At 34.7% G+C, this 15,866-nt stretch overlaps 1 protein-coding gene across 2 annotated transcripts in view; it reads left to right on the forward strand.

Annotated features, from left to right (window-relative positions):
• The window catches only part of EPC2 (enhancer of polycomb homolog 2), a 143,803-nt gene that overhangs the window by 114,146 nt on the left and 13,791 nt on the right, over positions 1 to 15,866 (forward strand). For both annotated transcript variants that reach the window (XM_025405473.1, XM_025405475.1), the window contains 6 exons: positions 2,981 to 3,129; positions 3,868 to 4,000; positions 6,155 to 6,346; positions 10,339 to 10,428; positions 11,977 to 12,122; positions 12,250 to 12,593. In XM_025405473.1, the coding sequence (XP_025261258.1) occupies positions 2,981 to 3,129; positions 3,868 to 4,000; positions 6,155 to 6,346; positions 10,339 to 10,428; positions 11,977 to 12,122; positions 12,250 to 12,593 (1,054 nt within the window). The remainder of the gene's footprint in view (positions 1 to 2,980; positions 3,130 to 3,867; positions 4,001 to 6,154; positions 6,347 to 10,338; positions 10,429 to 11,976; positions 12,123 to 12,249; positions 12,594 to 15,866) is intronic.

Here is a 15,866-nt window from a genome sequence, read left to right on the forward strand (position 1 = left end):
ATACAATACCACTTTTGTGGTAGTTGTACCAAAAATACATAACCTGAGTTTAATCATGGAAAAACATTAATGGAGGAATATTCTACAACATAGTCTCTAGTCTTTGAAAATATTAAGATCGTAATCACTGAAAGATACAAAAGACAAAGATAAGGAGATTAAATTACAGAAGATTAAAGAAACATGACAACCAAATGTGGTTTTTAATATGGAGTCAGATCCTAGACCAGGAAAAAATTTATTATTGTTATTGTTGTTGTTGTTGTTGTTATCATTATTATTATGTTTAAGACGGAGTCTTGCTCTTGTCGTCCAGGCTGGAGTGCAGTGGCCCAGTGTCTGCTCACTGCAACCTCTGCCTCCTGGGATCAAGCAATTATCCTGCCTCAGCCTCCCGGGTAGCTGGGATTATAGGCGCCCGTCACCACACCCAGCTAATTTTTGTATTTTTAGTAGAGACTGGGTTTTACCATGTTGGCCAGGCTGGTCTCGAATTCCTGACCTCAGGTGATCCAACCGTCTTGGCCTTCCAAAGTGCTGGGATTACAGGCGTGAGCCACTGCGCCCGGCCAAAAAATGTATTCTTATAATAAAAGTTGTTATCTTACTGATGTCCTTATAACAGTAACTGTATTTTTTGCTGTAAAGCACATTAGTGGGACAATTGTTGAAATATGAATAAAGTTTATATGTATAAAGAAATTAAGTAATAAGATTATATTAATGTTAATTTCCAGAGTTTAATAATTGTACTGTGGTTATATGTGAATATCATTTTTTTTTGAAAATATATATTAAAGTATATAGGGATAAAGGGGCATTTTATATCTTCAGATTCTCTTGAAATTTTTCAAAAATAGTGCTGCTGATACTTTCTAGATGTGTGTGTTTCTATTCATACATTTATATGTATACACATATAGAGAGATAAAGCAAATGTAAAACATTAACCTTTGGAGAATCTGGATGAAGATATATGAGAATTCTTTATACTGTTTTTGTAACTTTTTTTAAAGTCTGAAACTATTTCAAAACAAAAAGGGTTTTTTGGTTTTTGTTTGTGTGTTTGTTTGTTTGTTTCTTTTAAAGGTCAAGACTGGGGAAAGGAAAGTTAGGAACGGTGATTATTTGGGCATAAAGAGAACAGAGGCTGGGAGCAGAGGCTCATGCCCGTAATCCCAGCACTTTGGGAGGCCAAGGTGGGCGGATCATTTGAGGTCAGGAGTTTGAGACCAGACTGCTCAACATGATGAAACCCTGTCTCTTCTAAAAATATAAGAAGTGGCTGAGCATGGTGGTGGATTCATGTAATCCCAGCTACTGAGGCTGAGGGAGGAGGGAGGCTGAGGCAAGAGAATCACTTGAACCTGGGAGGCAGAGGTTGCAGTTAGCTGAGATCACGCCACTGCACTCCAGCCTGGGCAATAGAGTGAGACTGTCTTACACACACATACACATACACACACACACAAATGCAAAACAAGATACGAGTAAGACAGGATAGAAGAGAAGTCAATGAGGTACACTTACTGAAGAGGGGAGCTGTATAAAAAGTTCCGGTGCACTTTTGAGTATTACTCAGCTGCCAGCTGGTGTGTAACCTCATATTATTATCTGCCTTACGATTCTGTATATCTGTTTTCTGTCTGTCATCCTTACTAGATTCTAAGCCTTTTGAGGGTAAGGGACATGTGCAATACCCTGCACAGTGTAGGCACTTTAATAGTTACTGTTGATAATACTGATTTATTTAATTGAAAGGTATTATTGCTGCCTGTTTAAAAAAAATGCTTAAACATATGCTTTAGATTTTACCTTTTGTCATAGTAATGAAGGAGAAAAAGATGAATTTTTTTTAATTACACAAAAGGATGACTTATTTTTAATATTCGATGTGGAGTACCATAATGGGACCTAGTATAGGTTATTTTTAACATATGACTATTATTTTTCAAATGCAGGAAATTATACACAAAAGAAAAACAGTATAACTTTGACTTTTTCTCAATTGTTATTTTCTCTTTTATAATCCTCCAATATGAAACCTCTGATATTCTTTAGGTTTTTTCTAATGTCATTTCGAATTATTAAGTCAAAGAATGAATGATTGCTTAAGTACAGGTCACTCTGGCATAGATTGGAGGGGTGGTAGTGGTCTACTTTTAAACAAATAGTTCCATGCCTAATAGTAAAGTGAGAAATCTGTGGATGTTTGATTTAACAAAATAGTTTACATTAGTAATAATTTTATATACAAATAGATGCTACTAATTACAAGTGAGCCTTTTCTAGTTATGTAGCAGGGCTTTCACTTTGTATAATAATTAGTTGAAAAGCTAATAGTGTTCTGAAATTCAGTATTTTTGCTAAATCTCTTTTCTACTCAGCAGTGGGGTGTTACATTACATTGAAAAATGACAATCCGATTTCTTCAAATGGTTGTTATCCTACTTCCAGTTTTCTGAGTTTCTGAAGTGAAGCTTTACTGGTCATTGTTCATGTTCACATAGTAGTACAGAGTATCATACCATGCAACCCCCAGGTACAGAGCTGGTGATGGATGGATGAATGTATGGGGGGACTCATTTTGACTGTTACCTTAATCTGGATAGAACTGTTCCTCTCTGTCATTGGAAAATACTTTCCTACACACTGAATGCACTACATTTTCCAATAACAGATTTTGTTTCAGGTGAATATTTTTTGTTTGTTTACATTGAAATTATCTCCTTATGCCATTCTACCTTTTCAACAGCTGGCAACATTTTTTTTCTGAGTATTTATCAAGAGATACTTGCTTGTACTTATATTTTCAGAGTTAAATAGATAGAGGTTATCTTACATAGGTTGCTGTTCAGATGATTTTTTTTAACATTTTACTTTTATAGGATAAATTCAGGTCTGATAATAATTTATTGAATAAAGCCGGAAATGTAGATAACTGGGTTGTTTATTCTTCTAAAATTATTATTTTTAATAGAATCGTAAGAATGATGAAGCCTCGTATGAAAAGATGTTGAAACTGAGACGAGAATTTAGTAGAGCCATAACAATTTTGGAAATGATTAAGAGAAGAGAGAAAACAAAACGAGAATTATTGCACTTAACCTTAGAAGTTGTGGAGAAAAGGTAACATTGCGCCTGTTAAAACAGTAAAATGACAACTTTACCAAATGATGGGCAAAATGAACCAAAAGATTTTTAGGGGGGATCAGGTTAAACTTTATGACAGTTGATATTGATTCTGTAAGAATTTATAGTTTTTAAAGATTTGTGGTTACTAGTTTTTCTTTTTATAGATTAAGTTATCAATTTGGATTACAGATTTTGGTAGAGTTTTGTGTATACTGTAGATCCTATACTTAATTTTGTTTTGGCAGAATCATTGGATTTTATTTAGAAAAGAACTCTAGTGATCATCTTGTTTACTTCTCCGTATTAAAGTTTCTATTAAGTAAAATCTGAGGGAAATGAGTATTGATTTTATTTTCTGAGTAGGTAGACATTTTTTGTTTCAACTCCTTTTAGAAAATGTGTTCTCTAATATAGTATATTTTCCTACAAAATGAAATAGACTGAAAACAGAATTTTGTGTGATTCCTGAAGTAAGCATTCTAAACATTTCCTAGTGCTTGATTATATAATATATGTAAGAAATTTGTTTGCTGTGTACCTTAGGCATTTTTTCAGTTTTTTGGTTTGTTTTGTTTTTACAAAATCCCTGTTTCTTTATTCCTGTAAATTTTATCTTTTAAAAGTAATTTGATTGTTAGCTCTTTTTGACTAGGTGACTTCCAATTAATTGAGGTATCACTTCTTTATTGTTAAACTAGGCAATGTTTTCTTATATGTTGTTACTTTTTCAAGATACCATTTGGGAGACTATGGTGGTGAAATCCTTAATGAAGTGAAAATCAATAGATCAGAAAAAGAGTTGTATGCCACTCCAGCAACTCTTCATAATGGAAATCATCACAAAGTTCAAGAATGTAAAACTAAGGTGAATATTGTCTGGGAAGAAGCATGTATGGTAATGTTGATCAGATAATTATTGATTTCTGCTGTTGTCTTATATGGTTTGAGTAAGGAAAAAGTAATTAACATGACTTTAGTTCTTACCATGAGCCAAGCACTTTGCTAGGAGTATTTATATACGTACTGACCAATTAATCCTCATAACAACCCTTAGAGGTAGTTGTTGCGTCTGTGTGATTTCTAGATAATAGCTAGTAGGTGGCAGATTCAAGGTTTCAATTCAGGTCTAATAGTCCGTCACTTTCAATATGCTATCTGCCTCCCTAGAGAATAAAGGTAATTAGAGTCTAGTTATTATCACTAGCCTTAGCAAACCTTGCATTGTAATGAAAGGAATCAAAACCTCAAATTAAAGCTTTCTTCATTGAGACTATTGAAAATTCTTCTTATTGTCATCATCATTTCCAGAGCCAGCATTTATCAATTGTTATCTACCTTGAGTGACTTTGAGAAAGTCCTGTAATTTCTGGGTCACAGTTTCTTCCTAATAAAAGAGCCAGACTCAGTAGTTATTTTAGTCACTTGGACTAGATAACTATATTTATTCGGTCCTCACTTGGTACATTAATTAAAGTATTTAATTGGGAAATATGAAAACTAATAAAGCTTTTAATTTTAAGGAGCATAGATTTAAGTAAGAAACAGGTATTGACTGAAGCTTCTAGACAATAGAGCCTTACTCTGTAGCAAAATTTTTTAAATGACCTAGGGTGTTTGTGGAAAATTCATCTTTTAAAAATGTACACAGTTCTCATTTTTCATGGATTCATTCTTAAAGGTCAAGAAAGAGTGTGGAGCAGGAAGACTCCTTCATTCAGCTCATGTCAATTCAAACACTAAAGTTCTTTCTTATTAATCACAGGCATCTAGCCCACCATCCTGATTCTCTCTAAATCTCACTTGCCTCTATAGCCAAAAAAGTTATCAATGCAAATGTCATTTTGTAAGTTACTTTTAAAAATCCATTTTGTGTTAATCAGTGCTTTTCCTAGGTATGTGATTGTTAAGCATTGCAGTATGAAAATCTTAACCCATAATTACTGACAGAATCAGCCTTTATTAGATATTGATTCTCATTTTAGACCTCCTCTATGAATAAATACTCAGCCTTCCTAAATACTAACTTTAGGAATTTGGTTGCATCCATTGTTGTCCTACTCCATTACACATGGTTAACTATATTTACTTTGTCACGTATCCCACTTTAAAATGTGGGAAGTTTCTGAAAGTTGGGGCTTTGTTTTTGATGTAATAGTTATGCCCATTATATGAAAAATTTTATATCTCACTAAATATAATTTGCCTTTCAAACAATATTTTTATTGTGTGTACTGTTTTTGACCCTAAAGTAGTTAACATCTGGACTAGATGTGGAAAAGTATAAGTTTTGTAGTTTGTACCTTGGTGCTTGGAACAGTCTTTTCCAACTTTTAAAGTGGCAGATCCCTTTTTATTAAAAGGAATGCCAGTATGTTAAAACAGTAACAGAGCTGCTCTGTTGAGGGGAGGTAGGGGCACTACCCCTTCAGTGAGTGTCTTTGCCAGATGGCCTCTCAGGAACCTCCACAGAAGCCTGCGGGACTTCAGAACAGTTACTGTTCGGTTGCTGCAGTAATTATACATTCTAAAAAGTGAGGGTTTTTTTTTTTCCTAGTTAAGCTTATTTTTCTCAAAAGATTTACATCCATAGAACAGACATTTTAAAAAATTGGATCTAAGTGTAGAAATGACAATAAACTCATGATCCAGTTGAAGATACTTAAAAATAAAAATAGTGATTAATTTTTATCAGTACAGCAGATTTAAATAAAAATTGAATTTAAATACCTTTTAAATACTGGATTACATAATAGAGCAATCCAAAAAATTCCTCACATAGTTTAAAGTAGTAATAATAATGTAAAAAGCAAATTTAAATACCATAATTATTTTTCATCATAAGTTGCAGAAAGTAAAACATGTTTCAATTTATGAACACAGAATAATTTTTGCATATTAAAAATAATAAAATCACCTCCTGGGTAAAAATGTATGTTTTTCAAAGAGCAGTATAGTTTTTCATGATTTCTAAAATGATTTTTATTTCTTCCTTTTGGGGGAAAAATCGTCATGTAAACAGCACCCTCATCATTTGTCTTTGAAAGAAGAGGCTTCTGATGTGGTTCGTCAAAAGAAGAAGTACCCAAAGAAGCCTAAAGCAGAGGCTTTGATAACATCTCAGCAACCCACTCCAGAGACATTGCCTGTGATCAATAAGAGTGACATTAAGCAATATGACTTTCACAGCTCAGATGAAGATGAATTTCCACAGGTGCTTGTTTTAAAACTATTTTAAAGATATTTCCTGCTAGTATTTTATATTGTTATATTTTTAAAGCAATTGCTATCTTAGAGTTTTTATTCTTGCTTTGTTCCCCTAATGTATGTAGCATAAACATTTCCACATTATTTATGTAGCCACTGAAATGGTATTTACTCTGTATTATCTTTCATCAGTTGTGTAGAATTTACTCTCTTGTGGAGCACATGGTTTTCAGTTTTTCCATTTATAAAAATGGACTTAGATCTTTTCCCTCTGTATTTAAAATAGATTCTTAGTAATTGAATTACTAGTTACTAACCAAAAGTTATCAATATTTTAAGACAGTTAATATATAATTGTAAATATTGAAAATATCAACAATACTTTCCTTTTTACCACACTCCACCAGCATTGTGTTTTATAACTTTTAATGTAAATTTTGCTAATTTGTTAGGTAATGGCTGTTTGATTCTAAAAAAGACTTAAAGGGACTGATTCAAATTTTCACTCTTTGATAAATATTGCAACAGCTTTATAGAAAAATGTGCGCAATTTAAAAATATTTATTTTTATAAGTGCTGTTTTTAAAATAAGACTTTTACTTTATATATTAAAAGATCCGGCCGGGCGCGGTGGCTCACGCCTGTAATCCTAGCACTTTGGTAGGCCAAGGCGGGCAGATCACAAGGTCAGGAGATCGAGACCATCCTGGCTAACACAGTGAAACCCCGTCTCTACTAAAAATACAAAAAATTAGCCAGGCATGGTGGCGGGTGCCTGTAGTCCCAGCTACTCAGGAGGCTGAGGTAGGAGAATGGCGTGCACCCGGGAGGCAGAGCTTGCAGTGAGCTGAGATCGTGCTACTGCACTCCAGTCTGGGCGACAGAGCAAGACTCTGTCTCAAAAAAACAAACAAACAAAAAGAAAGATCCATTTTTTCAAAAAAATATTGTGTATCACCTGCTCTAGCAATACCCTCGTTTTAAAAATAGCATAGGAAACTTAACAGAAAATACTGTAACAAAGACCTTGAACCTACTGCCAGCTTTATCATATTTTAACTTTTGACTTGTCTGCTTTAAGGAAACTTTTTTTAAAAAACCAACATTATAGATATGTTTGAAAGCAGGACTGTTTATAAAACTCTTCATTGCTATAACCATTTAAAATCTGGAGTTTGCATAAAATGTGTCCCTTTTGGCTGGATTATACTAGTTTTACTCTTTTTTTTCACTGATTAGTTTTTCTACCCAGATAATATTCTGATAGTCATGAATAGTATCAAATGTGCAAAGATATGCTTAATTTTATTCCTTGAGGAGTGCTTAATGAACCCATATATTACTTTTGTCAGAGGATCATCTAGTTTGACTCAGGCAGAGCTTTGAACAGCCATGGGACATTCATCAGATGACCAGTTTGAAGGAATGAGGGATATAGTGCCTTACAAAAGAGTAATTTTCAAGATAGAAAGTATAGGGAAGGGTTCTAGGCACAACATATTAGAGGGAACTCCTAGCAGTTTAGCATTGCTGGAGCACATAACATAGAAGAGGAAGAGGGGATGAAAGGCTTGATGCCTGCAGTAATACCCAGATGTCAGATAGCCTCTATCTACATTATACATAATGGGAAATTATTTAAAATGTTAAGTAAGAAAATGACATAGTTAGATAACTATATGTAAAATAGGCTTTTATTGGTGGTACTAATGAGAGCCTAGAAAGTTTTGCTATATATTCCCAGCCCTTTAAGAATGATGCTGCAGACTGGGCATTGTCGCTCATGCCTGTAATCCCAGCACTTTGGGAAGCCGAAGCAGGTGGATTGCTTGAGCCCAGGACTTGGAGACCAGCCTGGGCAACATGGTGAAACCCCATCTTTACCAAAAAAACAGAAACAAAAGTACAAAAATTAGCCAGGCGTGGTGACACATGACCGTAGTCCCAGCTACTCTCGGAGGCTGAGACGGGAGATGGATCGCTTGAGCCAGGGAGATGAAGGTTGCAGTGAGCCAAGGTTGCACCATTGTACTCCAGCCTTGGCAACAGAGCAAGACCCTGTTTCAAAAAAAAAAAAAGAATGATACTGTAGGGTGCTATGACCTATAGAAACTTTTATTGGTGGAATTAGTACATGCAGCCTGAAAGTAGAGCTCAGTCAGCATAACTAGTCATGTTTCTCGTGCATTAAGGGATCTTCATTTCTGCTGCAAATTCTTGCATTGATTTATATAGTAAGTTCCCATACTCAAATGAAAATTGCAATTTGAAACTTTTAGGTTGTTCTGATTGTTTATATTAGGTCTTAGACAATCCTCATTTTATGGTATCCCCATATTACTAAAGAGTAAGTATTTACGTTTACTATATTTGGGCATCATTCAGTGAGGCAGCTATTCAGACTGTACCTCTTATAAAATGAGGATTTTGTTGCTGACAAGATCATTAAAGTAATCATACTTTTTCTTTGTCTGATAAACCAAGAACAAGGAATAGGGAGCCTTAAGAGAACAAACATTTTAACCAGACTTATGTCACTGAATTGCAGCTGAACAGAACTAAAACCCTGCCTCTTCTTGATCGTGCTTCCGATTTTCCTAACATTAGCTTTGTCTTCCTATGCCTCAGACTTCTTTTGTCCCCTGGAATCTACCCCTAAGGAATGGTAGTTAGGAGGAAGGGGTGATAGATTTTATGTACAGAATTTCTGAGACTTTGTGACACTTCCTGTGTATATCTTAGCATAGGTACATTATTTGCAAAGGAACCAAAGTGTAAAATTCACATTTGGGATTTCCTTTCAAATTTCAGGTTTGGGGCTTGGTTCCCTATGAAGAAGAATCAGCCCCAGCTCACTGTTTCTGTGTCTCCCCCATAGGGTTGGTGGAGGTATATTGGAACCTCAAACAAATACCTTTCTCCCCTGGATGACCCTGCTCAGTGGTAGTTACCACAGTTTGGAAATAGTATGGAGAAAACATTTTTCCTCTCAAAATAGGAAGAGAGGGATTTGTGAGGTTCAGAAATTTGCAAGTAAATATGGTTGAGCCAGCGTTTGTCAGAAAAAGAGATGTACTACAAAGTGAGAGTGCGAGACAACTGAAACTTAAGTACCAAAACTTTTTTAAAAATTTTAATCATTATGGGTGGAAATTTATCTAAAACATATTATTTCCCTGTTGTCGGTATATTTGTGTATTATTTAATCTGTTTTTATGACATTTATAAAGTGTGCTCTGATAGGTCAGTGCTACTGCCCTAGAAGCCCACTCAGTTACCTAGGGATATTTGGCCTGATATGACATGGCCTGGGCAGAGTGCTTTCTAATATGTAACAGCTTTCTGGAAGTCTTTATTCTTTTCCTATAGCGTTGTGGGCTTATCTCTTCTCTATAACCAATCTGCTTACTTTAGCAAGTCTTCTTTTCTCTTCTTATTTTCTACTTCTGATCTGCTAAGTTTAAAAAGTGATTTTTAAAAAGTGAGTGGGGAGATACAAGATTTTCCTTTGAATAAAACCTGACCTTTATGGCCTTTGAGGTTTTTTTGTTGTGGTGATTTTTTGGCTATTTATAAGCTGTTTTTATGTCCTAGTTTTTGGCTTTATTACAGAGAGATAAAGTTATTGGGTAAAAACACTTACCTATAGGTGAAGTATAACTGTCATTAAATATTTATAGCCACATACATTATTTATAAAATATAATGGGATGTATAAAAACTATATTAATTCTAAGTCTTAGCACTTCATGTTTAGAAGCAATTAAGCATTGCCAATGCCATGTATACTTAACCTGAAAGAACTAATCCATTAAAAAGAAGGATTTTTAACCATAGAAAATTTTTGCTAGTCATTTAATGTTTTGGGGGAATTCAGTACCTACGATATGTAATATAGAAGCGATTTACTGTTTGTGATCAGATTTAAATTTTAGAGCATTACAAACATTGATCTATTGACTTTTGATAACTCCTAAATGGAATTCCTCTTTTGTCTAGGTATTGTCTCCAGTATCAGAACCGGAAGAAGAAAATGATCCTGATGGTCCCTGTGCTTTCAGAAGGCGGGCAGGATGCCAGTATTATGCTGTAAGAACTTTTGTGTGTGTGTGTGGTGTTTTTGTGAACTGGAATTAACAGGTAACCCGTGTCAAGATGACTTAGTCTTGATCTAAAAATGGGAAATGCATCATTTTTTTTTGTGTAATATCCTTTATGTGAATACTGATAAAAGATGCTAAAAGGTACTGAGTCCTTTCAAAGGGCATCGGAATCTTCTTCTTGGAAATTGATAATTCCTCACATTTTAGAAATTTAGTTTCATTTTGGGCACTAATTATAGCTTCAGCAGTTGTAAAAATTATTCAGTGTGTCATTACTAGAATTAGGTAAACCCAGAATTTGTAAGTTGGTTCTAGAACCTTTGATGGCTACTAGGTGTTTATTGAAATTTATTGTTATGCAAGCCCATCTTGTGCATACATACCAGTAGGTATCAAACAAAATAATAATTTTTAAACTTCCATAATGGCAGTGTTTTGTCTGATAATTGTATTCATAACTTTTTGACACACCTAGAAGTTGCTTTATGCTGTGAAGTCGCATTATATCACTCTCCAAGGTTCTTGGATGAGGTATAATGTAGCATTGTGAGGATGGCTTTGACTTTCTTATATGGCTTGTGGAGATCATTTATCTTGCTATGTAATGGTAAACATACACTGACAACTATTTTAGGGTGTGTAAATTTAGGAGAGGTGGAGATTTGTTTACTAATTATGCTGATGAGAGAAGGGAAAATTCTTAATGAAAGGGGACAGACATAGCATGATAAAATGATGAAGGGAATGGGAAGGCAGGGAACAGGCTGTTTCTTTCTTTCTTTTTATTTATTTATTTATTTTAGAGACAGGGTATTGCTCTGTCACCAAGGCTGAAGTGCAGTGATGCAATCATACAGTTCACCGTAACTTCAAACTCCTGGGCTTGAGTAGTCCTCCCACCTCAGCTTCCTGGGATTACAGGCACATACCACCACATGCTGCTAATTTTTGTAATTTTTGTAGAGATAGGGTCTTGCTACATTGCCCAGGCTGGTCTTGAACTCCTGGTCTCTAGTGATCCTCCTGTCTTGGCCTCGGAAAGTGCTAGAATTACAGGCATGAGCCACTGCATCCCGCTTGGATATGTGTTTCTTAAAAGTAAAGAGGAAGCTTCAGTTTGACCCTTTAAGAGTTTGAAATGCAATTTTTAGTCCAAAAAATTTTGTTTCTGGTTTCTCAGTAGGAAGCCTACAAATTACAATGTAATTTCACCATCTCTACTTTGTACACATATGTTAAAAGCTGCATTTTTTAAAAAAAGATACATTCCTTTTTAAGTATAATGGACCCTAAGTGAATTTATCTTTAGAAACTAAATTCAGTTTGGATAATCTTGGTGAGTGAACTTTTGATTCAGTTTTGTAAAATTTAACCTGATTAATAGTCAGTGAAGCCCCATTTTTACAGTTTTATGTCTAGATTTTAATTGTTCTGCTAATGTTGCAGTTACTTCATGTTTATCATGATCTAACCTGTCTTCATTTCAAATTTACTCCATGAGTTTTTTGAGTTTTTTTTTTTTCTTTCTTTGCAGCCTCGTTTGGACCAAGCTAACCATTCATGTGAAAATTCAGAACTGGCAGATTTGGATAAGTTGAGGTATAGGCATTGCCTTACAACACTTACAGTCCCAAGAAGATGTATAGGATTTGCAAGGAGGCGAATTGGCAGAGGTGGAAGGTGAAGTATTTGTTTTCACTTTTGGTATTTGTTTTTTGGTTTTTGGTTTTTGTTTGCTATCTGGAACAGAAGACAAAAAAAATGTTCAGCTGTCTTAGTTAATGTTTGGTTTTATTTTGCTTTTCAGGGTCATAATGGACCGAATATCCACAGAACATGACCCAGTCCTAAAACAGATAGACCCTGAAATGCTGAATAGTTTTTCAAGCTCTTCCCAAACTATAGACTTTTCTTCTAATTTCTCTCGGACCAATGCTTCCAGTAAACATTGTGAAAATAGACTGTCCCTTTCTGAAATATTAAGCAATATCAGATCATGTCGACTACAGTGTTTCCAGCCAAGGCTACTAAATTTACAGGACAGTGATAGTGAAGAATGTACCTCAAGAAAACCAGGGCAGACTGTGAACAATAAAAGAGTTTCTGCAGCATCTGTAGCTTTATTGAACACCAGCAAGAATGGCATATCAGGTAAGCTGTTGCTGTGTTAAAAGTATATCCTGCTATTCTTTTTTACTTAATTTTATTGGGAAAGGAATTTTATCTTAACCTACTGCATTTTTTTCCCCAACCTAAGAAACAAAATTGTACTGTTCTGCCTCACATTTTAACCAAATTGTCCTAACTAGTACTGTAAAACCACTGACATCTATTTCGGGTGTATTCCTGGTGTGGTAAATGTAGGCAGAATGCATACAGACTTCCCTACAAAGCACACTGCTTATAAGCTGCCACCAGATAATCACAGCGCAGTACTATCTACTGCTTATGTTAAAGGTAATTTTCATTTTGGTGCGTAATCTTTGATTAAATGTAACCATTACTCCTTGAGAGTACCTTTGAAAACTCTTTCTGGAAAATGATTTTTAGAGACTCCCTGTGAATAATTTTTTTTTTTTTAGATGGAGTCTCGCTGTATCGCCCAGTCTGGAGTGCAGTGGCGTGATCTCAGCTCACTGCAACCTCTGCCTCCTGGGTTCAAGCGATTCTCCTGTCTCAGCCTCCCAAATAGCTGGGACTACAGGAGCACACCACCATGCCCAGCTAATTTTTGTATTTTTAGTAGAGACAGGGTTTCGCCGTGTTGGCCGGGCTGGTCTCGAAATCCTGACCTCAGGTGATCCACCTGCCTCAGCCTCCCAAAGTGCTAGGATTATAGGCATGAGCCATTGTGCCAAGCCCCTATGAATAATAATTTTTGTCCGATAGCTTACCTCTAGTTAGATCATCATTTTCATTTTTAAGAGATGTATTCAAATTAATGTAATATTTTTATGACATGTACATTGTAAATAATGTATAATATCTGGAGAATCTAAGGTACAATTTTGATTTGTTTTCTTCTGTGGTCTGTTTATCACATGTATGCAAGTATGTATAATTTATAAATATCTTTATAATGTATACATTGTATATATGCATTGTATCCCAAGACTAACATAGAGACTTACACTGTTGATACCTTTTTTTTTTTTGTATTTCTAAATTACTTCCTGGATGATACATTCTAGGATGTGAAATTATCATATTTAAACTTCCTTACAGTGATCATAAATCACTTTAGCTTGATTGGTCTCAATAATGTTCAGTCTCTTTTAGCTACTGAACTGCCTCTTTTCCAACTTGACTTGTACAGTGATTTGTTTAAAGGTTATAATGAAATATTGGATTTGTTTGAATGATTAGAAATTGGCATATCATTTATCCAAATTAGTTGGTTAATTTTTTCCTAAACGAACTTAAGTAAGGAAAATGGCCTCCCATTATATAAAGTTCATGAGTCTGTGAAGTTGAAAGAGTGCTTGAAGCTGAAATGGATAAATGTGTAATACAATTTGAGGCTGCAGGATTATTAGAAATCTAAAGATAGTAGAAAGTTGACAAGTATTAAATCAGATCTTTTTTCAGCCAGCTCTAAGACAAAGTTCCAGTTTATTTAGCTAAATGGAATTCCTGTACTAAACATTCTCAAAATAATTTTTCTTAAAAAGAGAGTTTAAAACATACCATATAGAGGCATTTATAATTACATTTGACCGTAGGCTGATTGTTTTCTCTGCTGATGTATACCACATTAAAAAGTGATTTTAATGTCTTCCTTCTCAGCGTGAACATTGTCAGATATTTTCAGCTTCGTACTATACATTCCAGATTAACTCTAGATTTAACTTGACTTTTTTCCAGAAAGTATATATGTGTTGTATATATTGTTTTTTTTTGGTTGTTTTTTTTTTTTTTTTTGAGACACAGTCTCGCTCTGCCACCCAGGCTGGAGTGCAGTGGCCAGATCTCAGCTCACTGCAAACTCCGCCTCCCAGGTTCAGGCCATTCTCCTGACTCAGCCTCCCGAGTAGCTGGGACTACAGGCGCCCGCCACCTCGCCCGGCTAGTTTTTTTTTGTATTTTTTAGTAGAGATGGGGTTTCACTGTTTTAGCCAGGATGGTCTCGATCTCCTGACCTCGTGATCCGCCCATCTCGGCCTCCCAAAGTGCTGAGATTACAGGCTTGAGCCACCGCACCCAGCCTGTATATATTGTTATATCATCAATACGACATATGTATTGGTCCAAAATATAAGTTAATACGACTTAAATAGTTCCATTATAATCACCTCTATAATCCTATGACACTACCATACAACATAAAATAAGCATTTAAACTGTTACGTTAGGCGTGCATGTACTTCTCAGGGAATTTAAGTCACAAGTAGGCTATGTTAACATCATAGACAACAAGATTTTTTTGTATTTTTATCTTTACCTTACCATTAGAAAAAAAATAATCTTTTTGGTCTGTGTGATTTTTCCTCTCTGAAATTTTTTAATACCCTCAACACAGTACCATTTCTTTCCTTAAAAAATTTTAAGACTTAAGCAACAACTAAGGTACATTAGAATTCAGTGTTTTGAAATCATATCTGTCTTATTTAGTAATTTATTCCTAGAGTAAAAGATTTTGTTTGAACTCATTCTTCTTGACTGTGACTCCTCTAGTCACTGGGACCACAAGGTTTTTTGTTTTCAACAGATGTATTTTGTTTTAAAATAATAGGCATGGCAATACAAATACATAATGAAAAAAGTTTTTTAACAGCATTTAAAAAAATAATTGAAAACTTATAATTTAATGATTTGTATCAGTTATATTCATTATATAGATTTCTTAGTTCTGGTTAGATAATAATTTTAAGTGAATTCAGTTACAATTCCATGAATACGGATAGGAATTTCCTCATCTACCTAAATAGAAGGATGAGGGAGTTTTAGAAAACTATATTTTTACTTTTGATGGATGTATCCTCATGTATTTAAGGATACAGCAAAAGAATGGGATCCTCATGTGTTTGGTTTTTTTAATCTATGTGTCTTGAACACTTTTTCTTTCTGCTTGTTCTTAGTGGGCTTGGTCGTGAGAGCACAGTTGTTTTTAAGAGTAACAAGACAAAAAATAAGGGAACAAGACTAACACTGGATTGTACTTTTCCCTGGCAGAGAGTAACACTGAACTAAACAGATTATTAGTACTAAATTGTCCATTTCACAGCTGGGAAATCCCAGCAAATGAGTTTAATCAGAAATAGAAACATAATGCACTTTATTTATATCACAAGTTCCTTAGTTCTTAAACAAAAATTAAAAAGAGGGCTGCATCTTATGTGGAATTAAGGGCTAGTGGCAAATAATTTTCTCTTAAATGTTGTTAATAGCCCTGATTAATGTTTTCCAAGTCATAGCCCATGTGTC

Source organism: Theropithecus gelada, chromosome 12 (assembly GCF_003255815.1).
Source record: "Theropithecus gelada isolate Dixy chromosome 12, Tgel_1.0, whole genome shotgun sequence".
In the NCBI taxonomy this organism is placed as follows: Eukaryota; Metazoa; Chordata; class Mammalia; order Primates; family Cercopithecidae; genus Theropithecus; species Theropithecus gelada.